This window comes from Petromyzon marinus, chromosome 1 (genome assembly GCF_048934315.1).
Source record: "Petromyzon marinus isolate PM22_M1 ecotype Great Lakes invasive population chromosome 1, UKy_Petmar_22M1.pri1.0, whole genome shotgun sequence".
In the NCBI taxonomy this organism is placed as follows: Eukaryota; Metazoa; Chordata; class Hyperoartia; order Petromyzontiformes; family Petromyzontidae; genus Petromyzon; species Petromyzon marinus.
Window position 1 is genome coordinate 13,172,837 of NC_133667.1, and position 27,555 is coordinate 13,200,391.

Consider the following 27,555-nt stretch of genomic DNA (forward strand, 5'->3'; position numbering starts at 1 on the left):
ATGGCTTGTATGTTGTCAGCGGCTTAAATGCGTGTTGATGCACTGGCTTTGCATATGTGCAGATAAGCCAGACGAGCGGTCCACTCCAGTCATGGATGACTCCTATGGCAACGTAGCAGCGGATCATGTTAAAATTGAGTCCTATGAAGGTACGGCTTGAACACCATTGTGTATACAATATCACCACATTAATTGCAAGCTATGTAAACTCTTTTACTGTTACTTGATGTTACTGTTTATATGCTATCCATAATAGAGGTTATTTTGAGCTACATCGTGTAAATCAAAATGCGTCGTTAAACCCACCACCACACGACACGCCCAATTAATAATGTTTGTCACATAAACAAAACTGTACCCGAATTGTAAACGTTGTGGGTTTTACCCTTCAACGCACCGGTGTGCTGAACTAGTAACGAATTGGCAGGTTCTGTTTACGGAACAAACCTTACTAATTAGCTGTGTCAGGTGGTGGAGAGCTTTAACGACACATTTATATTTACACGATCTAACCCAAAAACTTCCGTTATGGATAACATTGGTCGCGAAAGCCCACGTGTTAAACTGCTTATGTGTTATTTAAAATATCCCGTTTATTCGTAGTGTTATATTGCGGAAAATAATATTTTGTTGTGTTAATGTTATTGTAATGCAGCCCTACCACCGCACGCACACCCGTGCTTGGTCACCGTCGGTTGGTAAAGGAACCATTTAGATATCACTTGCCGCTGATGGTTGCCGTGACCGGGAATCCAAGTCATGTCGCGGGTTCAGTATGCCGCAGTGCAAGAACCACCGCACTACCGTTCACAGGGTCACTCGCGCAAAAGTGACAGGTGCAGCAGTAACTTTGCCTGACAGCAGTTTCGTTTTGAACACTTGGCCGCTTGTTTTCCCCCACTTCCAGATGACGATGCTTATTTCTCGAATTCCATACTGGTTCCTCAATTGACGGAGCAAGGCTCCGTGGAGTACACTACCAAGAAACGCTTTGGTAAGTGTGAGTCGAAACGGTGGATGTTTAAAACAAATGCTGGTGGCACCAAATGAATGCATGCAAAAAAAACCGTCGTCAAATTTGGTTCTTCGCTCAAATTTGAATAATTTCTAGTTCCGTGAGATTTTTAAAAATACCATTGTGACCAACGCGAACACCATTTCTGTAATATGCCGTTTTAACGCTTTGCATGGATACCCTATCGCCCGGCCACGTTACGTGTCTTTCAACCGAGTAATTAGCCCGGTCGACACTAACTTTACTTTCTACTTTATTCAGTTTAAACGCGTGAGAGCAATGCGACTGGCGCATCTTCTGCTGCAGGTAAACGTCTGCCGGAGAGCCATCCAGATCTCATCATTGAAGGCGTGACCTCGCTGCCCAATGCGTACGAGGTAGGCGCTGGCCAGTACGCTTCGTCAGAGTCGGAGAAAGGCGAAATGACCGAAGCAGAAGAAGAAATCGCCGCCACCGCCCTCGTGAAGGCTGCAGCCCAGCCGCCGAGGGGGCGACGCTCATTCCCGCGCAGGCAAACCATCGGCAGGAGGGTCTCGGCAAAGCGACGGGGCAGAAGCCCTCCGGTGGAGATGCCGAGCCGTACGAGCGCAAGTGCTCGCTGGCGAATGCAGCCTCCGCCGACAACCCGCACCGCTGCAAGGTGTGCGGTCAGGCGTTCGCGCAGGCGTTTGGCCTGCGGCGCCACCTGCAGATGCACTCGGGCGAGAAGCCCTTCTGCTGCGACGTGTGCGGCCACTGTTAAAAACGAGGGAGTGCGAAAGAAAATGTGGCCGGAGTGGATCAGGGGCCAGAGCACTTCTCTGGCGCCGCTGAAAACCTCGGTTCAAATCCAGCTTTCAGTTTCTGGTCTCAAGTGGAGTGACTTGACGACGGTCTTGGCCTGGTCACAAATGACTGCACAAAACCCCACCACGTTGAATTTGGCTTTCGCTTTACAGATAAGTCCCCGAGTTACGATGGTCCGACTTACGATATTTCGATGTTACGATGGCGATAGCGATACGACAAAATTGTAAAATATTTTAAATTTCGCGCGGCAGGCAAACGCAGCAGCATACGAGGTACGATACTGTGCGTTGGGACGCTGCCGGGATGTTCGCATCTCCCTCCTTGTGTGGTGATGCCTCACTCTCAACACTCTGGTCGACGAAGTTAAGTTGTCTCGGTGTTAGCGCGTGTACTGTACCTTGTTTTTTTACTTTACATTTTGCTGTGCAACACAGTATTGTAATTAATAAATACATACAGTATATAGTTGATACAGTACGGTACTGTAAATTGCTCTGTTTTGCTAAATTATCACCTTTCTTTAAGACTCCTGGGTAGGCTAGGCCATCTTCGACTTACGATATTTGTTTTACTTACGTTGGGGTCGTAACGCATCTCCATCGTAAGTAGAGGACTACCTGTATTTGGCTGAACATTTATCTTTATCGGGACGAATGGGAAAGTGCACCGCCTAGTATATGGATAAAATACAGTCGCTGAAACAGTTGTCAGAAGTCATTCTATGATGTCATTTTTTGCGGGCAGTCCTTATAGCATGTGAGTGAGTGAGACTTTGAATACTTGGTGTCTCCCACAGTCTCACTTGTGAAAGAGGTGTGCTATGTCAATATGCTCTTTTCATCTGGTTATAGTCAGAAAGATCATCGCAAGCAGCAGTCATGTTATGAGACCAGATAAAAATACAACTCGTAAGATTTGAGACAATGCCACAAGACAAAGAGCAGATTTCAAAACCATGCTTATTAAGGTGAGCTAATCAGGTAACTTGTTTCGGAGAATATTGGTGCGTGTTTAAGGTTCAATGTTTTTGGCACAGTTCTTGGTACTGGGTTTAAATAACCAGATAAAGAGTTTTGAGTAAGGTTATGTAGCGAAGTCGAGGTTTAAGGTAAATGCACAGATAAATGGGAAGCCGAATTGTTAGTAGCAGACACACTGCTACGAAATTGTCTGCATCGGAGGCAGCAGCTGAAGCAAGGGTGGCTGTACAAATGTGTCGTCAATGCTTGTGGAATTCTCATCTAGTACAAACCATCCTGGTGTAGCGAGAGCACCGTGGATAGTGCAACTGTGCTGAGAACCTGGCAAAACCTGAGTTTCTATTTTCTGGCCACAGCTAATATCGCTTGCAAATTTGTATTTGTGCCGCTCCTGGGTTCCAACCACTTCAGCCCGGCACTGACTAGAGTGGTGAAAGATGGTCAAGCAATCCCCCACAGTCAGCGCGCTGGGGAGGCCTTCCATCCAGCAGTGGATGGATAAAGGATTGTAAATTACTATTTGTTCTTATTACTCGCGGATATAGCCTCAAGATTGATGGCTTTTGTGACTCAACAGCCATCAATCGCCAGTGGCAACGCGTGCCCGAGTCACACACCGCCTCACCGAGGTTTTCGGAGCCTCATATGAGCGCATGGAAACTTGCACTGGCATAGTCAACAAAGCCCATATTGTCTCCCTTCTCAGACAAATATGAGGTAGCACTAATTGGTGGAAATTCCAAATCTCTATGATGGGGGAGGCGGGGGGGGCTTTCTTTCCATGGAGCTCGTTGACCCACAAGGTGGTACTCGATCGATTTATCACCGAGGGATAATGGTGGGCCAGGTTGATCTCCAACCAATAATTAAACTTGCAACTTTCTTATACCCCTTTTACACCATACAACTGAGCCGTGACAAATAAGTCTGTCCGTGGCTCAGTAGGCACCGGTTTAATTTTTTTTACCCCACTCATGGTCCTGCTTGGCCCCAAGACATTCAGTTGTCTTGTGAGGCCAGAGTTGCTTTTGGCTCAGCTCTGCAAATATCCAGTGGGATCCACACACACACACATGCTGAGGGCCGTGCGCTGGTGCAGCTCAGATGTGTTCGACTGGCGCTGTCAAATGCTCTTTAAGTTCGTGCATAAATGTGTTTGGCTTTTGAAGGCCAATGTAGTTCATGCTGAATTCACTGTTGGTGAAAAAGTGAAATTTTTGAATTCTTTTTTTTTATCAACCCGCAAAATGTCAAACGCAGCGTCTAAATCATCCTCTGCATCACTAGCATTCATCATCAAAGCCATGTGCAAAAATTGTGATGTAATTTACATGTGTTGTGACGCCGACACGTGACTTTTAAAAGCCTTTATTCAGACACGGCACTAACGATGCCCAGGACTGGTTCTTGACCCTTGATCTTCATCTCTCGAATCTCCCCAATCCCGGTGCTTGTCTCCTTTTATACCTCCCAAGCCCCCTCTGTGGAAGCTTCTTTCGCCCCCACTCCCTTCGGCCAATCCTGACCCCCACCAACGGTTCTCCACTGTCCTCCAGTCCACCCCTTGCTTTTCCCGCCTTTTTACCTTTCAAATAGTTCCTCCAAAAACCTTTCAATCTTGCCTCCCGACCAATCACAGTGGAGGCCTCTGCACCAATGGGAGGCATTGGCTTACGTGCTGATTGTCAGACCGTACACTTGTGTCAGGTAAGCGGTCTGTTATCTCGGTCATTACTAAAGCATGCTGGGTTTGGCTTTGAAGACAGATTCATGCATATGTAATTTGCGTTCATCGTTATCCAATGTGGTAATGAAACTCAAGTTATGTACCACATGAGTAAGTGCTATGAGCTATGACAACACTGAGTTAAAATCAGTCTGCCTGGAGAAACCCATGGCATGCATGCCAACATGCAAAACTCTGCATAGATACATCAGCCTACCTAATGCCCTGCATTTGACAAACGCCAAATTAATTAAGTATTCTCCAACTCGCAGCATCGTGAGAGAGATGATGATGGCTCGGAGAGGACTTTTTATCCAACATGGCTGCTGCTGATCTTACGCAAGGCTGCAGATGTGGATGCAGAGCCACAACAACTACAATTTCACATTCAAGCCAGATAGCCACGTCAGGAGCCAGTGGAGTGTGTCACTGTGATGTCTCCTTCGTTTTTTCTGGATCGGGCATTGCTTCGTATGCTGGATGGTATGTTCTGGATGACCACAGTCGCACACTGGAAAGTTTTCATTTTCCAGGTATCCGCATCTGCCATGGTTTGTGCAGATGCGGTTTAGGGTGGACCATGAGCTTTGTGAGTTCTGTTGAACTCCCTTATTTTTTTCCAAGCTTCATCGGGGTTGAATTCGCATTGTTAAAGGTAAAGGGAATGGGACAAAAATGGCTTGCGTTACGTCAAGCAACGGCGAGGGACGTTATTGAGGTCCTGATGAATGGGAAGGCGGCTGTTTTGCTCAATTCGCAGGAGTTTCCCAGAGGGTTGCAGCGTTGTGATGAATCGTGTTGGGTCGACTTGAGGGTTCCACTGCATTGCAATGTTCCATTGGACATTAACAAGTTGAGAGTGACTATGTTGTATATGTGGGTTATGAAGATTTGATGAAAATAATGAAAATTAAATAAAATTTGAAATTTGCATAATTTATCCGAAATTATGCTGTGTAATTATGCATATAAATTATGCTACTTCAGGAGAATCGTATTTATGCGAGTGGGTGTGGTTATGTTAATGACAGCCTAATGAGAATCAGGCCCTGCCTCGGTGACGAGGGTCGGTTATCAATCGGGATAATGCAATTAATCGTATGCAGTTATGCAGGTGCCGTGATCATACCAGAGTCAACTCGGCTTCGTTGTTTAACTTCGTATTATCGATCGGTATAGTACGATTAGTCTCACTTTAACATGTACTGAATGTATTAGTGTGCTTAGGTCACCAGGTTCAGATCTCAATCGCAGAATTCAGTTATGCAGAATCACGGAAAGAATCACACACAACCCTTCTGCTTTTAATCAATTTTACTTTCTAGCTAAACTTTAATTTTTGGATAATATGAGAACTCTCAATCTCGGAATTTCAACACAGCATTAACACGGTAACCATCACGATTGCGTTGTTTCACTTTGGCCTCGGCCATATGGTTAATCACCGCGTAACGCGACCTCGGTTGTTGAGAGAGAGAGACGTAATAATAAAAATATGCAAATGCTAATCTAAGCAAAACCTTAACTCTCTATTATGAATGATTATACTGGAATTTGCACACACAGTACGGCGTTCATTCCTAGATCCATAACAAGATGATGCAATTAAAGACGACCGACTGAAATACTTCTAAGTGACCGTATCCACGTAATTCAATGGGTTAGCCATGTTCTTCATTATCATTTGACATTTCAATGTACTTTATCATTAGTCTTGATGTGCTACGGCTGAGGTGGATTGTCTCTTTGGTACATTCTCGTGTGATCGGGCGACGTCAGCGAAAGCGGGTTTGTGAAGGTGGGGGAGGGGCACACGACCGATGGCTGAGTTGAATTCTCGCTCGGGGTGCGAAGCATCGCCGGCACGCTGCGTTCGTCCTGGTGCTGCTCGAACGCTCTCAGCGCTGGCCCGCAGCGGCCGTGGCTTCTGTCACTGCTGTGGGCAGCTCCCTCTCCTTGAAGATGCGCGATCGCGCTCAGCTGGTCGGTGCGAGTGTGGGTCGAACCCACGGGGCGCTCGCTGGCGCTGACACACTCTTGCTCGCGGGCGGCTGCTCAGGCTCTTTCCGCTGCTGGATGAGCCAAGTCGCACGCTCTCTCTCTGTTGAGACGCCCCGAGCGCTCTCAGCGCTGATTCGCTGACAGCCGGCTTCTTCACTGCTGGATGACTGCTGCACGCTCTTGCTTGGCGGCGCTGACTCGTTGACTCTTTGTTTGTTGGCGGCTGGCCAAGCTTTTTCCGCTACTGGATGGCTGGCACTTGATGTAGGAATACGTTTTGAGCGATACTTCGTCCCTCAGCTCTGAACTCACACTCGGTGGCACCTCGCTAATTCTGTGAGTCTCGCCATGCTCGGTTGATCGAGGGGCCCTTCAGAGCCAGCCTCTCGCTCTCGCCATCTCTTCTGCCGCTCCCGGCTGTTGAACTCGGTGTGTCGAACTTAACTGGAACGGGCTGGACTGGTTTGTCGAGATGATGGTGGGCCATTATATTCAAAAAGAACCTCGGCTCTTCGCAGTGGAGGGGGGGCGTGGCTTGTGTGTGTGTGCGTTCGTGTGTGTGTTCGTGTGTGTGTGTGTCCGTGTGGTGGTGCATCAGCCAGTCATCTCAGTCAGTCGACCCGTGGCACCTGGGTCTGCCCCGTGACCTCCTGCCAGCGGGCGTTCGACACTTCACGTGGCCTCAGGGTGCACATAGCCTGGCACAAGCGTCGTGGTGACGTCACCGCCACTTAGTGGCGAATGGCGGTTGTTGTTGTGTCCGTGTGTGTCCGTCAACAAGCCATCCTGCGTTATACATCGATCACCGGACCCTCCTCACAAGGTATCCCTTCACCCAGCGAATCCAGATGGCTCCTCCTAAATTATTTTCCCGTGCTGCGGGGAGAGACAAAGACGGCCGGGGTCTCTCTCTCCAACCCTTGAGTGAGAGAAAACAGATACCCCTTTTTCACCGTCCTTCCGTGGCAGTCTGGAGATTTCGCAGATAACCTCTCTGCCCTCTCTTGGGGTTTCTTATTCTATACATTTATGGCATTTTTACGATTTCCATCTGTGATTGCGTGTTTTTGGGTTTGTGTGTTTTTATTCATTATTTTTTCTTTATTATTAAAAATAAATATATCGGCAGATATTATTGGTAATAGAAATTTTGGACAAGGCTCATGTATCCAACAACTACTTCTGGTCCATACTGGTTCACGGTACTCGGCTACAAAGTACGCAAGTGCCATCATTGCTGTCCATAGCACTGGGTGCTGATGCTCCCCAGCTTGTGCTAGCCAGTTTGCGGACCAGGTTGACCCTTGTTTTGGTCTTGGCAGCTACCAGTTTCACACCGAGGTAGGTTGGAGTGGGGTTGTTGTTTCACAGTGTTGCCAGAGAAGGTCACGTTCAGAGTGTGCTGCTGATTTGACAGGTGCTGATATGACAACTATTTCAGGACGGATACTTGTAAGTGTCCATCAGATAATTAAAATCTGGCTAATCACTTTAAGGAGCACAAATGAGTTTTATCTACTGAATGGAATGCGGCTGAGATATTGTCCGCCGAGAAGATGGAGTGATGAACTCTGAGCATGTGCAGATGATGAACGTATTCGCTGCGTTAAAGGCGAATTGGAGAACGGCCTCCACCCGTTACGGTCCACCACACGACTTGCTGTAAGGCCACATACACGTGCTCCCCGACTCCCCTCTACCTCTGTTTGCCACGCGATCCGTGATGGGGATCAGCGGGAGCGAGGTTGAAGAGTTTCCCCACTGGCCGTGCTGGACACTTGAATGCCAGGGAAATTAATCTTGCGCATGGCCTCTGCCTGCCGCGCTTATTCTCGAGCCTACCCTCTCCACGCTACTCAACATGCACACAATGCCAATGCCACACTTTGATACAGTGAGGGAAAAAAGTATTTGATCCCCTACTGATTTTGTACGTTTGCCCACTGACAAAGAAATGATCAGTCAATAATTTTAATGGTAGGTTTATTTGAACAGTGAGAGACAGAATAGCAAAAAAAATCCAGAAAATCGCATGTCAAAAATGTTATTATTTGATTTGCATTTTAATGAGGGAAATAAGAATTTGACCGCCTCTCAATCAGAAAGATTTCTCTTAAAAGGAGTGCTCCTAATCTCAGCTTGTTACCTGTATAAAAGACACCTGTCCACAGAAGCAATCAATCAAATTCCAAACTCTCCACCATGGCCAAGACCAAAGAGCTCTCCAAGGATGTCAGGGATAAGATTGTAGACCTATACACGGCTGGAATGGGCTACAAGACCATTGCCAAGCAGCTTGGTGAGAAGGTAACAACTAATTTTTATTTAAAGCTTTCGTGACTGCAGTAATTCATATTCTTAGCTCTTTCGGTAAAGTCACGTTGAAGGGAAACAATAAAATAATAAAATATATATAAAACAAAATTCTACTCACCTGGTATCGACAATCAAGGGTATTTCCCTGTCCCCAGACGACCTGCTTGTCAGTTTTGATGTAGTTTCCTTATTCACCAAGGTTCCTGTACCTGACACCATCGCAATCATTGAAGACTTGGTTCATCAAGGACTAAACACTGAGGTACCCACCCTGGTGAGACACTGTTTAACCAATACATACTTCACTTGGAATGGAACTTTCTACAAACAAACTGAGGGCACCCCAATGGGCTCCCCCCTATCTCCGGTTATAGCTAACATTTTCATGGAGAAATTTGAGACTGACGCCATCCAGACTGCCACTCTGCGCCCAACCTTATGGAAGAGGTACGTGGATGACACTTTTGTCATCTGGCCACATGGCCGGCCTGCTCTAGACCAATTCTTCGACCACATCAATTCCATACACCCAGCGATCAGATTTACCATGGAAGTCGAAAAAGATGGCAAGCTACCTTTTTTGGATGTTATAATTAAAAAGAGACCTGATGGTTCAATGAGCCACTCTGTCTACAGAAAAGCTACCCATACGGATGCTTATCTGAAACCGGATTCCCACCACCATCCATCACAGAAGAATTATCTCATCAAGACTCTGCATCATAGAGCCCAATGCATATCCGACCTGGAACACATAGGCAGTGAACTCAAGCACGTACACCAAGCTCTTAAGGCTAATGGTTACTCTGACTATACAATCCGCAAAGCTATCACTCAAACCATGAAGAAGGACCCTCTTGAGGAGCCTTTCAAAACCATCACTTTACCCTACATTGCGGGGATCACAAAAAAAGATCTCCAAAATCTTGAATAAACACAAGATCCAGGTCCGTTTCAACACATTACATAAAATCCGTTATCTGGTTCCGTCTGTAAAAGATGTGATTCCGGACACACAGTACCCTGGTGTCTACAAACTAAGTTGCCTCTGTGGTAGTAGTTACATTGGAGAAACCAAACGCCATGTCTCGGACCGCATTCGTGAACACAAAGCAGACCTTAAACACGGTAGGACCAACACCTCGGCCGTGGCAGATCATTGTTATAATTCAGTAGGCTCACATGACATTGACTTTTCCCGGACAAAGGTTCTTTGTAAGCCATCTGGCTACCATGAGAGATTCGTTCATGAGGCTATCCACATATACAAACACAGAGACAATTTCAACCGAGAAGATGGATTCTGGCTTAGCAATCATTGGAAAGATTTGATAAACCATTCAGGTCTTAATTGATTGTTCGCGCTTACAGTGGCTTTCAGACAGCATACTTTAATTTTTCATCTTCCCCCTCCTCTTTTCAGAACATAGATGGACTCGTCCTTCTAAATAAACTGCCAAATCGCTGCACGTGGCGCTGACGGTTTTTATAAATAAATAAACCTTTACAAATCAATAAATGTATGCAAACCGACACACCTGATGACGACCGTTTGTGTTATGGTCGAAACGTCGTGAGAATAAGGTAACAGTTGGTGCGTTTATTCGCAAATGGAAGAAACACAAAAGAACTGTCAATCTTCCACGGCCTGGGGCTCCATGCAAGGTCTCACCTCGTGGAGTTGCAATGATCATGAGAACGGTGAGGAATCAGCCCAGAACTACACGGGAGGATCTTGTCAATGATCTCAAGGCAGCTGGGACCATAGTCACCAATAAAACAATTGGTAACACACTACGCCGTGAAGGACTGAAATCCTGCAGCGCCTGCAAGGTCCCCCTGCTCAAGAAACCACATATACATGCCCGTCTGAAGTTTGCCAATGAACATCTGAATGATTTGGAGGAGACCTGGGTGAAAGTGTTGTGGTCAGATGAGACCAAAATGGAGCTCTTTGGCATCAACTCAACTCGCCGTGTTTGGAGGAGGAGGAATGCTGCCTATGACCCCAAGAACACCATCCCCACCGTCAAACATGGAGGTGGAAACATGCTTTGGGGATGTTTTTCTGCTAAGGGGACAGGACAACTTCATCGCATCAAAGGGACGATGGACGGGGCCACGTACCATCAACTCTTGGGTGAGAACCTCCTTCCCTCAGCCAGGGCATTGAAAATGGGTCGTGGATGGCTATTCCAGCATGACAGTGACCCAAAACACACGGCCAAGGCAACAAAGGAGTGGCTCAAGAAGAAGCACATTAAGGTCGTGGAGTGGCCTAGCCAGTCCCCAGACCTTATTCCCATAGAAAATCTGTGGAGGGAGCTGAAGGTTCGAGTTGCCAAACGCCAGCCTCGAAACCTTAATGATTTGGAGAAGACCTGCAAAGAGGAGTGGGACAAAAGCCCTCCTGAGATGTGTGCAAACCTGGTGGCCAACTACAAGAAACGTCTGATCTCTGTGATTGCCAACAAGGGTTTTGCCACCAAGTACTAAGTCATGTTTTGCAGCCGAGTCAAATAATTATTTCCCTCATTAAAATGAAAATCAATTTATAACATTTTTGACATGCGTTTTTCTGGATTTTTTTCAGTCTCTCACTGTTTAAACAAACCTACCATTAAAATTATAGACTGATCATTTCTTCGTTAGTGGGCAAATGTACAAAATCAGCAGGGGATCAAATACTTGTTTCCCTCACTGTATACTTACAGCTGTTTTTATTGTCATAATCGGGGATAATTTTAGATGCACGATGTGTTGATGATGCACCCAGGCCACACTCGCCATTCTTCCACTCGCACTATCTGTCTCAGGAAAACAGTATTATTGCATTCCAACACTCCCTGCCCTTTCCAACTTACCCCCCTTGAGTGCTCGTGTATCTGGGTGCACCATCATATTCTACGCGGATTCTCCCGGAGGTGGTCTTGCGTCAAACTCACCCATGTTTTACCACAGGGTCCGGGAGTCAACATCTCACACCGAACTTTGCCAATTCTCTCTCACATGGGAAACCCATGGCCAGGTCACTCGCTCGGTTTGCCGGGATGAAAACCCAGGTGGAGAGGTTCGGTTTGTGGGTTCTAGTTGACCTAAGCGCTAGTCGGGGTGCGTGCATGGGGTGAATTCATGGTGTGTGTGCATGGTGTGTGTATGTGTGGGCTGTATGTGTGGTGTGTGCATATGGTGTGTGTGTGGGGTATATGTGTGCGTGGTGTGTGTGTGTGGTGTGTGCATGGTGTGTGTGTGGAGTGTGTGTGGGGTGTATGTGTGCGTGGGGTGTGTGTGTAGTTTGTGCATGGGGTGTGTGTGTGGGGTGTGAGCATGGTGTGTGAGCATGGTGTGTGTATGTGTGGGGTGTATGTGTGCGTGGGGTGTGTGTGGTGTAGGCATGGGGTGTGTGTGTGGGGTGTGTGTGTGCGTGGTGTGTGTGGGGGGTGTGTGTGGTGTGTGTATATGTGTGGGGTGCATGTGTGCGTGGGGTGCAAGCATGGTTTGTGTGTGTGCGTGGGGTGTGCACGGTGTGTGAATAGCGTGTGTATGCGCGCGATGTATGTGTGTGTCGTGCAAGCAAGTAAAACAATATTAATAAACGTTCCAACAAAACCATAAATGCCAAGAAACATTGCTACAAATGAAAAATTTGTATTTACAAAATACTGAACACGAGGCTTGTTTGCAAACTTGCATGAAAGTAAAACGTATTGCACATTTAAATCGTCTGCATTAATACTTTCACGGTGAGACGGCCTTCCTCTAAATTCAATACACGATTAAACTAAACTAATATATATTTACAGTTATTATTATATACGAGTTAAAAACAAACTTGCATGAAAGTAAAACGTATTGCACATTTAAATCTTCTGCATTAATACTTTCACGGTGAGACGGCCTTCCTCTAAATTCAATACACGATTAAACTAAACTAATATATATTTACAGTTATTAATATATACGAGTTAAAAACAAACTTGCATGAACGTAAAACGTATTGCACATTTAAATCGTCTGCATTAATACTTTCACGGTGAGACGACCTTCCTCTAAATTCAATACACGATTAAACTAAACTAATATATTTACAGTTATTATTATTATATACGAGTTAAAAACAAACTTGCATGAAAGTAAAACGTATTGCACATTTAAATCTTCTGCATTAATACTTTCACAGTGAGACGGCCTTCCTCTAAATTCAATACACGATTAAACTAAACTAATATATATTTACAGTTATTATTATATACGAGTTAAAAACAAACTTGCATGAAAGTAAAACGTATTGCACATTTAAATCTTCTGCATTAATACTTTCACGGTGAGACGGCCTTCCTCTAAATTCAATACACGGTAAAACTAAACTAATATATTTACAGTTATTATTATATACGAGTTAAAAACATCCTTAGCTATTTCATTAACAGTGAGTCAAGAGAAAGGAGGGGGGGGGGGTGTTTGTGTGTGTGGTGTGTTATTGGTGGGTGATGGTTGGGTGGTGTGTGTGTGCATAGGTGGTGGGTGCGTGATGTGTGTAGGTGGGTGGTGTGTGGGTGGGGTGTGTTCATGCGTTGGGTGTGTGTATGTGTGTGAGGTGTGTGTGGTGTGTTGTGGGTGGGTGGTGGGTGGGTGCGTTGTGTGGATGGGGTGTGTGCATGCGTTGGGGGTGTTTATGCGTGGGGTGTATGTGTGTGTGGTGTGTGTTGTGGGTGGGTAGTGGGTGGGTGGTGTGTGGATGGTGTGGTTTGTGTGGGTGGGTGGCGTGTGTCTGGGTGAGTGGCGTGTGTCTGGGTAGGTGGCGTGTCCATGGGTGGTGGGGTGCATGATGTGTGTAGGTGGGTGGTGTGTGGGTGGGGTGTGTGTATTCGTGGGGTGTATGTGTGAGGTGTGTGTGTGGTGTGTGTTGTGGGTGGGTGGTGGGTGGGTGGGTGGTGTGTAGATGGGGTGGTTTGTGTGGGCGGGTGGCGTGTGTCTGGGTGGGTGGCGTGTGCATGGCTGGTGGATGCGTGATGTGTGTAGGTGGGTGGTGTGTGTGGGTGGTGTGTGTGTGGGTGAATGGGGTGTGTGTGGGTGGGTGGGGTATGTCTGTGTGAGGTGTGTGTGTGGTGTGTGTTGTGGGTGGGCGGTGGGTGGGGTGTGTGTGTGTGTGTGGGGTATGTCTGTGTGAGGTGTGTGTGGTGTGTGTTGTGGGTGGTGGGTGGATGGATGGGGTGTGTGTGGGTGGGTGCGGTGTGTGTGTGTGGTGTGTGTTGTGAGTGGGTGGTGGGTGGATGGGGTGTGTGGGTGGGTGGGTTGTGTGTGTGGGGTGTGTGTGTGTGGGGTATGTCTGTGTGAGGTGTGTGTTGTGGATGGGGTGTGTGTGGGTGTGTGGGGTGTGTGTGTGAGGTGTGTGCAGGTGGGGTGGTGGGGGGTTGCAGGATGTCTTGGGGTCTGGGGTCTCTGCCTCTTCCATTCCAGGTGTCGACATCCCCCGGTGACGTCACCTGTTCCGGGCACAAACCCAGGGGAAGCATTGGGGTCATCAAGGGACAGAGCACTCAAGACACACAACAGCAGGTCTCCAGTCGTGTCTCAAGATGCTGCATGACATCGTGTGACAAGGGAGTGGAACACCAACGAGAGAAGCAGCCAGCTGGATGCAGTGCAATACAAATTTGGATTTATCTTCTCCATGTAAAATTGGTGGGAAAGATATTTTGCGGTGACGTAATGTTCACATACATTTCCTCGGGATGATCATGTATTTTTAAGCTATGTTAATGAAGGATTCTGATTATTATGAAATAAATAGCTTACACCCAAACAGAACTCTTAGACAAAATAATCCTTTTCTTTTCCAATACAGATCTTTGGTCTTTTCTGAAATTGAACATTTATCTTGTTGATTGTACTTTAGCTGAATGATTTGCATGCATTACGCGAGAGCTGAGCTTCTGTTAAAGATCTCAAAATAAGAGCTGAGTTATTGTTAACACTTATTTTTGAATGTAATCTCTTACGTAACATTATTTAATGCTTGTTTTTCAACATTCCGGTTTCCTGAAATCCAAATAAATTGGAATTTTTGCCCACGTGACAACATCGTTTGATTGGCTGTCAGTAGAGGGAAAAGCTGAAAATTGTCAGATACCTCGACGATCTGACCCAAAGTAACGAATAATGAATCTAAGATTGGTCGTGAAAGCTGATATATAATACTTTTTTACCTTTTAACGTGCACAGTGCTCGCTCACTCTCACAACGCGAGAAACCACAGAACCACAATTGTCCAAGCTCTGAGGTCCTCTATACGTCAAGGTGTTATCGGCCAAATAATGAGTGGCTTTAAATGTCGGAGGAAACTGGGGATCCGGAAAAAAAACCCCACGCATGCGAGGCGACAACCACTCAATCCCATCCAGACGGAACAGGTGGAGTCCACATTTTTGTTGTGCTGCCTTCTCCTGGCAAGCCAGGATACGGGTGCCCACAGAAAGGGAGCGACCCACCAAACCCTTACCTCCACTGTACTGGAGTGGTGGGGTGCGCCAACGATGGGGCCTTTATTCTTCCGCATTGCAGCAGCAATGCTTCCGGACAAATCTAAGAAATGTCCGGAGTCGCTGCCGCACACGGGCAAATCTCCGCCCAGGCCCCCTCGATGCCTTCGCTCCGGTGTTGGCGACAGCTTCACTGGTCGCTTGATGGCTGCGTTGGTATTCCAGGGCAGTGTAGAAACTGGCGTTCGAGCTGAAAGAGAGTTGCAAGGGCCACTGTTATGCCTCTGTCTGCCTTTCTTTATTTGTGCTGAAACTTTCCTACTGCAATACAATTCCATTATCTATCCTACTGCTACTCCCTGGCCCTGCCCCCCAGCCACAACCAGGTCTACCCCTATCAGAATATGTTCATAATCAGAATATTTATTTAGACTGTAGGAATATTATGACCTACAAAGCTCTTTTTTTTACAGATGTCAAGTAGATCACTGCCCCTATACCTATCACTACTCCAAACCCTTCTGAAGATAAGAAAAGCCAAAGCATTTTAACACTCAAACGAGCAAGCAGAGTGGTGGGAATTCCACATTCCCATGGCAGGGGCCAATCTATAAATGAAAACCAATGTTAGAATTATGTCCAGTACTGCTGGACATCAAACTGGACATCTGTGAAAAAGAGCTTCATAGCTCATCAAATTCCTCCAGTATAAATAAATATTCTGATTCTTTTCTAGAGTTATAGGCAGAGGAGAAGAGGAATATCTGGAGCCTAGAGTTGAACAAGAGCATGAAGTCGACAATGAAGATGGCTGGGGAAGGACAGTTCCAGACTGCAGAGGAGAAAGAGCAACGTCTCAAAGAGAGCTGCATGCAGAGAGAAAGTATTTAGCAGGGAGAAACATCAAAGTCACTTCATAAGAACCTAACCAACACAAATATTCTTCAAGATGCAACGTGCACGTGGAGACTCACGATTGGCTCTTGGCTGACACAAAATCTTCCTCGAGACCTGACCCAGAATCATTCGTCCATCTCTGCTCGCATTGGCTCACACGATCCACCTCCACGATCTCGTCCATTTTAATTGATGCGTCCACAGCATCCGGTTCATTGTGACTAGCATGGCTTTCGTCCTTGGTGTCGTCCTGAAGCCACCTGTGATTCAAAGCTTCCTCAGGCGTGAGCCGGCGAGCGGGATCCCACCTGCCAAGATATGAACGGTGAATCGTCAGGGTTCATTTACTGTCTAAATTTCTTCTAATAATGGGGTGGAGGTGTGGCACATGCAATTATTTACCTTCATTATGCAAACGAATACAAGAAGGCACAAGGCATGAAATATTGCCCTGTTATGACAGAAAGCCACTCCCTGTCAGTAAAACACCACTCCTAGTAGTGTGCACTCTTTCTACGAGAGTGCTGATGGTGAACACGAAAATAATGATGAATTAAGATCATATGTAGACAGTACAGGTATATCTTACTCAAGGCATCCTTGAACAAAATCGATTAACTCTCTGTTCGTAGTCCGAAGCTTTTCCTTAAGAGAGGTGGTGCTTGGAACGACTTTCCTGCCGTTCACCCTGTGGCACCCTGTCGTGTCTGTGTTGGAGAGAAAATGAGTGAAACGGGTTTCCGAGGATTACGAACAAAGTACATTACGGCAATGCTTGCCTGGATAATTGTGACAACAGAAGTAGCAACCTCCCCTCCACTCACCGGTGTAAATGTCTATGTCGGTCGCAGCATCAATCATGGACCTTGGTGGGAGACCAAGAATCTGTGCACAGGTCAAGTGAAATTAATATACATGGGTTAGGTCATTGGACTGTGTGTATTGTAAACATACATACAGTAGACTTCCTCAAATGTAAATGTCACTAAAACGGAAACGTTTATTCACAAGGACTGCACATGCTTTTACACCACTGCCAAATAGATTACATTTTTTATTGGGTACTTAACAAATATTGCCCTTTAAAGTGACTTCAGGAACCTTCGCGATGAACAATTAACCGAAAGAATGGAAAGGGTAATAGTCTGTCGCTCTGAGTGATGATTATCAACAAGGCCAAATCACATCATACGTGTCCAACTAGTGTCTGGTCACATTAAAGATATGTCTATTCTCTATGTACATACTGGCAGCAGAGCAACATTTGTTCCCATGGAATGAGGCCAAAAGTATAATTGCTCCAAAGATTGCAATCCACGGCAGTCTCCTATATGGTTGTTAGCGACTAATGGACCATCACTCGGCGTTAGCATTGTGAGCCGGCTCAGCTAAAACTAAGCCATAGGCTTCAAATTCATAAATAACGAGATTATATTTTGGCATATTTCAGGTACCGTGATCATTTGGGCAATCTGACGTCCTGTGGCCATGAAGAGTGACTGCCCTGAAGCTAGCTCAGCAATTACGCAGCCCAGGGACCACATGTCCACTGCGCAGGTGAGTTGGAGGCCCAGCAATATCTCTGGAGCCATGTACTCCAACGTTCCGAAATATCCGAAAACTGCACACCACACACAGAGGAATAGCACTGATTGAGCGAGAAGGCCATGCTCGTTATTTTCTTAGATATTTTTTTTTTAGTGCACACGGATTAAAAAAAAACATGTTGTAGGATGTTAAACATTGTCATTTTATACAGCAATTGAATGTGCATCTTTCTACAATTGGCTCAAAACTGGAAAAGCGTGAGTGGCACTCCAAGAGATGGTTTGAATTTTGGGTAAAAGTTGTTTGCAAGCACCTATTAAGACCTACATGACCTATTAAGGCCTCTGTGGCGGAGGATTAAACTGAGTCACTGAGATTGCAGTGCACTGCAGTACTGCTCACCATGCCACGTTGCCACACGCACACACATTAGAATAACAGTCGCCGTTGGCCACTAAGTGGCGGTGACGTCACCACGGCGCCTGTGCCAGGCCATGTGCACTTTGAGGCCACGTGAAGTGTCGAAGGTTCATCGACAGGTCACGGGACCGAAATGAGTGGCAGATGCACCAACTATGCCCCCTGCTGTGCCAACACATATAAGACAAAGATCCCCCGTATAGCCTTAACAGACTGTTGGAGCAAGTGCTGTTAGCGAGCACCTATGAAGGCCGGCACGTGGCGCACGAGTGGGTGGATGGCCAGCACCACACCCGGCTGCTTTTATCTCCCTTGTGATGTTTACACCACACCGCACTAGGTGCTCATTTGGGGCTGAGTCGACCTAGGGGAGACCCAGGACCGGTTCAGATAATCGTCACTTGTATCGGCCATGAGCGGGCATCGAACTCGGGGCGGCCGGGTGCGTAGCGCACCGCGCTAACCGCTGCACTTGCGCTCCCCACTCGTATATTTGTTGAGGAGTAGAGTGGTGACGGGATGTCCCACTCGCCTCGGGAGGAGCGATGTCATGTCCCCTCAGGGTATTTGAGGGGGGACCGGTGACGTGGACGGGGTCTTCGCCGGGAGCCGGGATCGTGAGCGGTAGGGAAGTTGGGACCCAGGGTAGGGGAGAAATAGCACCAGGCTAGGGGGGGCTACTTTACCCGGCTGGCCGAGTTGGATGAACCGTCGGTCAGTGCTGTGGGAAGAGCCCGTTAGCCTGGGAGGCGTAGGGATTCCCAGTACCCTTTTCCCCTGGGGAGATTTAGCTTATCTAGTGACTTGTGTTTGCCCTTGACCGAAAGCTAGGCGAAAGCCCTTAATGAACCGTTTGGCGTCAGCCCCGACAACGCTCTGCCTTCGTGTCGTCATTAACACCACAGCATATTCACAAAGATTCACAAAGACGCACAGACACACACACCCTCACACGAAAACACAAGTAAAACTACTCACTTGGCTTCGTCATCATGACGCTCAGGCCGAAATCAATGATCCTGATGTTGCCGGTTGCGTGGTCCTTGACCATGATGTTTTCCTAGGAAAACAATAACAAAGGGCAATAGTGGTTAACGTTCAAAAGTGTTCATGGCATGCAGCTCCTACCCGTTTAGACATCCAGTTAAGACTGCATTTTACATATCAGTGAAAAAGGTGGTTCTCACCTTTACTCGTGTAAGAAATGTGTCTAACTTTGGGCCAACTGTAGCTGTTGTCATTGTGACGAATGTAAATGAGAATCTTTTCAAATAAACTGCAGAGTGTACTCTCGAGCAAGAAGAGAATAGACAATGTCCTGGATTGAAACAAATGTCGATTACTGTTTTATACATTTATGGAAACAATAACATTCGGTGTTTGGTTTTCAATTTTTTTGAATTACGAGAGAGGTCTCACTTTTTTTTGCCACAGTTGCCTCAAGGCAACACAGATCCATGAATGACGGCAGTATGCTATTGTATTTACTTACCATCTTCAGGTCGCCATAAATGATGGCCTCCTTCTTAAGTTTTGCAAGGGCCCTCAACATGGATCTTGTATAGAGCCTGATTGTTGACGGGTCAAAGATCGTGGAGTTGGCATGGAATTGATCAAAGAGGTCGATGCTGCAAGACAAGATGTCGTCAATGGTTAGTCCACCTTCGACTATCTTGGTCAATGCTTAGGGTCGCTTCATGAACTGGAGGAATCATGATTTACAATAGATTAGGCTTTTCATTATGTAAAAACCACATTATACATTTTCCCAGGGTAATGAAGATGAAACATGACCTGCTCATTGTCTTCGAGAAGTAATAATAATAACAATAATACATCAACTTATAGTATGCAGAGGAACGATGAACCATAGACAAGCAGGTGGTCAACCAAGCGATGAGCAGACGCCAACAGAAAGCCCCAAGTTCTGCGGTTCTCTCTATGTCAAGGTACTAACGGAAAATGAATTGAGTTTCAGTTTCATTTTATTGGGAATAACCCTGTGAAGCCATTCGGCTCTTGATTCGGGTGGCAACCGCAACAAACAATAAAATAACAAGATACATTTAAAATTGTACTGCACGCAAATTTAAACATCCCCTACAAAAACAATGAAATCTTCGAGAAAAAGCACCATTAGTTTATGCTGCGTACGAAAAAAAGAATCCCATTTTGATGTTTGATCACAATAACAATCATAATACAATTTAGATTAAAATGTTTAGTCTAACTCTATACTATATAAAAAAAATCGGGCTAAACTAAACCCTTCTAGAAATTAATAAAATAATGCTATAAAAACAATGTAACGGTGATAATAAGAAATGTGATTGAAAGTTAACAATAGCGACATACATAACATATTATTACTAAACCTAGCATCCCTCGCTAGCTGCATGAAGGTCAATCCATAATAGCAGGAGTAACAATACTAGTAGAAGCACACTAGAATCATGTTTATATGTGGGAGCAAACCAAAGCACCCAGACAAAAACCCACACAAGGGGACAACACTCGATCACCGTTCAGGTGGAACAGGTAGAGTCTACATTTTCTGCTGGAATGCCCTCTCCTGACAAGCCAGGGTATGGGCACCTCGACGTCCACGGTAGGAAGTTTATCAAAATGTGTGTGACCCACCAAACCCTCGCCTCAACAGTGCTGGATTACAGGCGGGCACCACCCTACCTGGCTCATAGGGCTCGTTATGAGAATTTGCTGTTGCATCTGGTTTCATTATGAAGATAATGGATGAGACAGGACATTGCGTTATCTAGCAATGTCGTTTACAGATAACGAGAGCCATTGTTTCCTGTTTATGTGATTAATTTTGCAAGCGCTATGTTTTAATGTGCTGTACGATGTTAAACGGTGGTGCCACTCAGCTCGTATGTATTCAGTAAGGTGTGGGAGAGCATCGTCACGTGCCACGTTAAGGAGCCACCCGTGTCCCTTTTATATTTTACCAAGTACCAATAAAGCCTTGAAATGGAAACGGCTGGTACAGTCTGATGGGTGGTGACATGGCCTAATGGCAGCATGATTCCCCACCTTTCGTCGAGGTTCATGGTTCGAATCTAGCAGCCGCCCCGATTAATGCAGCTGTACTAACACTCACACACTGTTTGTCTCACAGCAGATGTTAAATAAAAAAATACCTGCAAAATAACTTAATTGCCAATATAAGAATAGCTTTCACCCTTTTGGCATTGAAACAGGCATTAAGCTATTTAGACAACCCATTAAGTCCTTAATTGCCGTTGTACAACATAGGAATTAGTCACCCCCGCCCCTTCTGGCAGACGAATTCCCCAGGTCACTTTTGCAAATGAGACTCATCCTGGTCACTTGAGTTCTCTCCCGGTTAAACAAAAAAATAATCTGAAATTCATCAAATGTTAAACCTCCGCGTGTAACAAAACAAAAAAACTTGCGTGGATAAACACGATGGTGGCGCACAGGGTGTGATTTTTCTTTTTTTTACTCACGCGACTAGCTCCATGACGATTGCGGGATGGTTTCTGAACATAAGGAATTCGAACAATCGAATGATGTAGTTATTTTCCTCATCTTCGGACTGCAAGGCGTTTAAGATCTGCACCTCCATTTCACATTCCTCAATGGTCTCGCTGTGGAAGGAATGCATCGATAAGTCTCACCCCACTCTTAGGTCTTGCACATTTGTAGGCATTGCCACACGTGGAATGGCGCGGTCAACAGAGCTCCAGAATCATGGCTGTGAGCGCTTAATCCCGGTCAACGTCAACATCGTCCCTGCCCGGTCGACGTGATCAGCGGCCAACTGGGGAGGCTGGACCAATTGGTTGGGAAGTTGTCGTTGGTTACAATATGGGACCTTTCTTGCCAGTATCATAAGATAAGAATAGGTTTTTTTACCCTTTCTGGCAAAGAAAAAAAACAGGTGTTAAGGGCTTAAAACACCAAACAGAATCCTTTTGCAAGGGGTAAAACCTATTCTTCTTTTTTAATACTGGCAATAAAGGTCCCATATTGTAGCTGCTCACCCCGAGCTATAAATACCCTGATAGTGGCATTGTCTTTGTGCTGTTCGCCTTGTGGCATTCTCTGGTCTAACACTGTTTGAGACTAGGCTCTAAAGAAAAGCTGTCTCTGGTGTGGCTCAATCAGTTTCAAAGACAATGCCATATATTATCAGAGGATGTTTGTTTTGTGCATGTTCACCACAAATACGTGTGGTTAATGCAGACTTGATTCCTTGCAAAAGCATTCTGTTTGAGGTTTGAACATCTTAACACATATTCTTGGTTCTTTCGGTAAAGTCACGTAGAAGGAAAACAATAAATAAATAAATAATTCTCACGACGTTTCGACTGCAACACAAGCAATCATCAAATTTTCTTGCTGTGGTTTTCACACCGGATGATGATTGCTTGTGTTGCAGTCGAAACGTCATGAGAATTTTATTGTTTTATATTTTTATTATTTTATTGTTTCCCTTCTACGTGGTGACTTTACCGAAAGAACCAAGAATATCAATCCCTGCAGTTACGAAAGCTTTAAATCAAAAATCTTAACGCCTGTTTTATTGCCAGAAAGGGTAAAAACATTTATTATATTGTCCATGGTTGTTATCGAAGGAGTTGCTGCATCGCATCTCAGTGAGGAAAAACATTTTCACCACTGGATTGGAATCACCTTGGTTTTCAGCTATGTTCGGCGAGTAAGGTACAAAGTGTTCTACTGCACCAACCCAAACTGTGGACGATATTGTAAACCACTATGGTCCGTGCTCCTTTAATGCGGAATTGCTAAATTTAAAATCTCTCCTGAAGCCCCCTCGTGGCTAGCAGACCTTGGCATTGGTATTTAGCGCCTGAACATGTTACCATATGCAAGATTAGAATGAGCAAAAGGGCAGCACTCATCCCCGTTGTTGGGCAGTGGTGTCATTTCGACATTCACATGGCAGGAACCATAAACATTACAGACTGCCACTTGATCAAAAATAAAACATTATTTTGACGGTGCTTGATGACATTAATGATTAATACTGCGGGTGTATAACCATAATAATGCATGCTGTCTGCTTCGATGGATGCTAAAGATCACCTGATGTCATTTGCAAGAGTATGCCACTGTGTGCTTGCATCTGGGTACAATTTTTTCCAATATCGAAACTTACTAGACAAATTCCTCAATTTGTATTGTGCAACATAGCGATCATCGTCCCCTACTGGCAGACGAATGCTCCAGGTTACTCTTACAAATGAGACTCGTTCTGGTCTCTTGAGTTCTCACGAGGTTAAAGAAAATCAACTTTAAATTGTATCACTATTTAGACTTCCTCTGCAATATGTAAATTAGCACAACTTATTACAAGTTACAAAACCAGATTTCAAGATGTGGTTCATGTCCTTGTTCAAACTTACCTAGAAGTGAGCTCTAGCACCTTGATGGCCACCTCTCTTTTCGTCTTGTGGTCCAGGCATCGGAGCACCTGCCCAAAGGACCCCGTACCAACTACATTCAGTACTTGGAAGCGGTACACCACGTGTTCATCCGTTATCTGGAACAAGATTACAGAAGTGTTGAGCACTCAACCAGGGCCCTCTCTCAGTGCTCAATCATTACTCAGTCGAAACACACGGCTCATTCAAGTGCTCATTTATTGCTCACCGCTCTTGACATTCCCGCACTCCTGAAAATGTCTAAGCTTTCTCTGCTGTCATTGCCAAAAACCACGAAATCATTCGATGCAAAGCATGTCTTATAGAATGCCCTTCATCTGTATTTGTGAAATGGTATCCTCAGATGCGCATCTGCGGCCGTGTGTAACGGTCTTCCTTCCAATATTAGGAAGCCAATGGAGCTATACCCTTTTTAAATAATCTAGATTAACAATTCATTTTGGGGTCTGTAGTGGGATGCATGATTAGATGGAATAAACGTTGCCCAAATTGAAAAGTCTTACCCAGGGACGGTCCAAGGATGAGCTGCCAGCATCTGGCGCCCTAGGCGAACCAATGCAATTGGCAACCCCCGACCCCCAAGGGCAGATGTAGGCTGAGGTTTATGTAAACTGGGGAAAAATGTTGCCCATATTTTCCCACTTCATGTGTTTTTAAGCGTGTTTTTTTAAACAGAGGAACGATTATAAATGTTGAGAAAGGAATTATAATTAATAGTCCCTCTACACGCACGGGAATTGAAATAATGACATCTTCGTGATCTAATTTGTATATTTTTATTGTATTTTTTTTCCTCGAATCTCGCACCCCACTTAACTTGGCACCCGAGGTGACCGCCTAGTCGCCTATATGGACGGGCTGCCCCTGGTCTTACCGGAATGTAGTGGTCGTTCACGTCATCGTAGCCATCATTGCGAGTGCCATTATGTTCCGATCGAATCTTGAAATAGAAAACTTCATTGAATTTCATGATTTCTTGACATTCCTGTGCTGTCATCCTGTGTTGGAATTTGTCCAAGATTTCTACACGCGCACACATGCCCAAAGACAGACACATACATAGTCATTGATGAACATACACGTGTGTAACAAACACAATTACAACACAACGGTGTGCTGTACTAGTGACTTTTTTGGCATGTTTGGTTTACGTGACAACCCTTACTAGTTGGCTGTGTCGGGTGGTGGTGGGTTTAACGACACATTTATATATTTACGCGATCCAACCCAAAAAAAACCCTCTATTATGGACAATTACAACCACAAAGTAACCACGCATATAGTGCTAAACTTAAAGAGAATCGATTTGGGCCTCCTGTATGTGTGCTCTTAATGGAGTTGTAAAACCATTTAGGGATTGACTCTGGATGTGTGTTTGCTATAGAGGAGTGTGGCAGTAATTCATGTGGTGAATGATGCTGAATAAAGTGAAGTAAAACCTTGTGGTGTGCAGCTCATCCCTGCCACTGGGAAGACGACTTCATCCGATGGAGTTGCCTGTTTTTGTCACAGAGATGCGCACAGAGAGGCACGCGTGAACATGGGGGCAAGTACACAGACATGGACATATATACAGAGACACAGTGGTACACACACAAACACCCACTGAGAGAGTGCTTGTGGAAGGGCCTAAATCGCACAAAGCTCTCAGAGGATTACCCTAGAGAGTATTTTTTGGCCTGCACCTCCGTGATGGCCTCATATATTGGAAAAGGTCAATGCTTTACCTCACTATGCATGATCGACGAGCTGCGGTGAACCCATTTACTGTATACTGTTGGGTGGTATTTAAGAAACTTGCCCCATTGAACTGCCATGCTCGGAGATTGAAGCAGCGACCTCTGGTGTGGAAACCACTACACCAAGCAGCATCCAAGACATAGAGATTCACGAATAATAGTATATTGCACCTCGATGATGTCAAATAATCTGACACTTTGGGAATATTAAACGGTGCCCATATTCCCAGGTTTGTGCCCAATTCCATTAAACATCTTCAACTGCATTATCCATTGATTTCTAATTTACACAAATATGGCAAAAGGGTCAATTGTTGAAGGTATTTTATGAAACTGGTTACAGGTCACGAACCTGACCGCATTCATGAAGTCCAAGTAGAGCACCTGCCAATACGTGTGCTGTGTAATACGCTCGTGTGTCTCCTGGTTGGTTCACGAGTACTAGAGTCCCTTACTGCGAACTGAGCTGACAAGAAATTGCCTTGACTGTGTCGTGAGTTTGCCGTGTGTAAGTGTGTCTGTACCGTTAGGTCAAAGCGGCCCGTTGTGGTACTAGTTATAATAGGCGTTTACTAACAGCACTTGCCCCAAAAGTCTATAGAGCTTACACGATGTGGGGTGGCGGGGGGGGTGGAACTTTGATTCTTTGCTGTCAGTTGAACTAGTAATAAACCCATTTGGTGGTGAAGTGACCTGAAAGCCAGCACTGTGTGTTGAGCTTATTGGTCAATGGTAATCGTTCTATTCTAGAATAGCAGTGAAACACGTAGTCCACGAATACTCTACGATAAAAAAGAAGTGAGCTTGTCTCTGTATTGTGCAGTCTGCTTATAAGAGTTTGCTGTCAAGTGAGTTACTGACCTGCTGCACAATTGCAGACTGAACATCGAGTTGATCCATCTCCAAAAGATCGTTCTGGAACACAGCACAAAGATAGCATTAAAACCTAAATAACCTCCTTTAGCACCCTTCATTCGACCAAGCTTAGAGCAGCAAGGGAGATCTCTCCAGCAGGTGTGGCACTCTCCCAGAACTGTCTTCAATAGGGAGTTCAAATCCCCGTTTAAAGATTGAGAACCCTTCATCCTTGAAGAGTTCGTGAAAAAATTAAGTGCCACTTTGTGTTAATCAATTAGTTGTCCGTATATTTAAATATGGGCCTCGCCATAGGAATGTGGAATTTACACCACCTGGAAATCACTACCCATGACATGAAGCTTAATAGCTTATTGAGCCCTTTCGCAACCATCACCAACAACATCTACCTAAACCACAATCGCCATTAGCATCACTAGCACCACCACGGAAATTGTCTCTGACATCACCATAATCACCACCAGAAAGCAACTAAACCATCACCCCTATCACTACAATTACAATCTTCACGTAACTATCACTTGCAACACTCAACACGAGCAAAGAGCAGCTCTCCCCACTGCCACCAGCAACCAACTGCAATCAACACGACCACGACAAAGATCAATGTACCGTCCTCAACACCATTACCATCACTTACCGTGGATAAATCTCTCGTCGGCAAACTCGCACTCGCACTATTGAACATTCAAAACAGAGTCCTCGTGGCAAGAGCCGTAGCTCGAGCCGCGTGCCGCCTCGAAGTTTAGCGCTATGTTAATCGCATCCGGATAGTGACGTCAGTAGCGACGTCACGGCATCCGGTGCGCGGAGTGTCACGTGGGCGTTCGTGGGGGGTCGCGTGTTGTGTAATACACGTGTTGTGTATTACACACGTGGTGTGTAATACACGTGTTGTGTATTACACAACACGTGTATTACACAACACGTGTTGTGTAATACACGTGTATTACACAACACGTGTTGTGTACAGTATGTTGGACTTCTTTCGCACCGCACGTAGACAGCTGTGCTAATCGGAGGTGCCGATTCGAGCTGCAGTACAGTATAGTACAGCTGTTACCATCAGCCACGATGTAGTTCTCATTACAGTACAGTAGTATAAAGAGCAGGAATAGTTATTTCATTAACTTCACCCACTTTGCCCCCCCCCGTACCCAATGGATGTTTGGCATCGCGTGACGCCCGTGAGCGATGGCCACAAAGTTGTAACGCCTCTTAAATTTTGATTTAAAGCTTTCGTGACTGCAGGGATTCATATTATTGGTTATTTCGGTAAAGTCACGTTGAAGGGAAACAATAAAATAATAAAAATA

At 45.5% G+C, this 27,555-nt stretch overlaps 2 protein-coding genes and 1 long non-coding RNA gene across 3 annotated transcripts; 1 reads left to right on the forward strand and 2 right to left on the reverse strand.

The window, feature by feature from the left end:
* The first annotated feature begins 64 nt into the window (after positions 1-64).
* LOC142929570 (uncharacterized) lies at positions 65-15,323 on the forward strand. Its single transcript, XM_076071026.1, has 4 exons — positions 65-149; positions 908-994; positions 1,322-1,655; positions 14,288-15,323. The coding sequence occupies exons 1-4, from the start codon at positions 92-94 to the stop codon at positions 14,415-14,417; spliced, it is 609 nt and encodes a 202-aa protein (XP_075927141.1). The 5' UTR covers positions 65-91; the 3' UTR covers positions 14,418-15,323.
* Positions 12,460-16,486, reverse strand: LOC142930087 (uncharacterized). The gene is made up of 3 exons (XR_012946055.1): positions 16,284-16,486; positions 15,330-15,559; positions 12,460-14,313 (listed from the first exon to the last, which is right to left on the reverse strand). It is a non-coding gene; the product is annotated as an uncharacterized LOC142930087 (long non-coding RNA).
* A 217-nt stretch (positions 16,487-16,703) lies between these two features.
* LOC142929313 (dual specificity tyrosine-phosphorylation-regulated kinase 2-like) lies at positions 16,704-27,379 on the reverse strand. Its single transcript, XM_076070438.1, has 10 exons — positions 26,225-27,379; positions 25,064-25,121; positions 24,499-24,647; positions 23,586-23,722; positions 21,663-21,803; positions 19,667-19,802; positions 19,153-19,234; positions 17,661-17,827; positions 17,031-17,091; positions 16,704-16,913 (listed from the first exon to the last, which is right to left on the reverse strand). The coding sequence occupies exons 1-10, from the start codon at positions 26,261-26,263 to the stop codon at positions 16,792-16,794; spliced, it is 1,092 nt and encodes a 363-aa protein (XP_075926553.1). The 5' UTR covers positions 26,264-27,379; the 3' UTR covers positions 16,704-16,791.
* Between the last annotated feature and the right edge of the window lie 176 nt (positions 27,380-27,555).

Bases quoted from the DNA above. Each gene is read 5' to 3' on its own strand.
- LOC142929570 (XM_076071026.1), top strand. From the start codon at position 92: ATGGATGACTCCTATGGCAACGTAGCAGCGGATCATGTTAAAATTGAG. The intron at 150-907 runs GTACGGCTTGAA...CCCCACTTCCAG, and splicing joins TAAAATTGAGTCCTATGAAG to ATGACGATGCTTATTTCTCG. The intron at 995-1,321 runs GTAAGTGTGAGT...CTTCTGCTGCAG, and splicing joins CACTACCAAGAAACGCTTTG to GTAAACGTCTGCCGGAGAGC.
- LOC142929313 (XM_076070438.1), bottom strand. From the start codon at position 26,263: ATGGATCAACTCGATGTTCAGTCTGCAATTGTGCAGCAG. The intron at 25,122-26,224 runs GTCAGTAACTCA...TGACAAAAACAG, and splicing joins AGTCTGCAATTGTGCAGCAG to GCAACTCCATCGGATGAAGT. The intron at 19,803-21,662 runs GTGAGTAAAAAA...CTTGTCTTGCAG, and splicing joins ATCGTCATGGAGCTAGTCGC to CATCGACCTCTTTGATCAAT.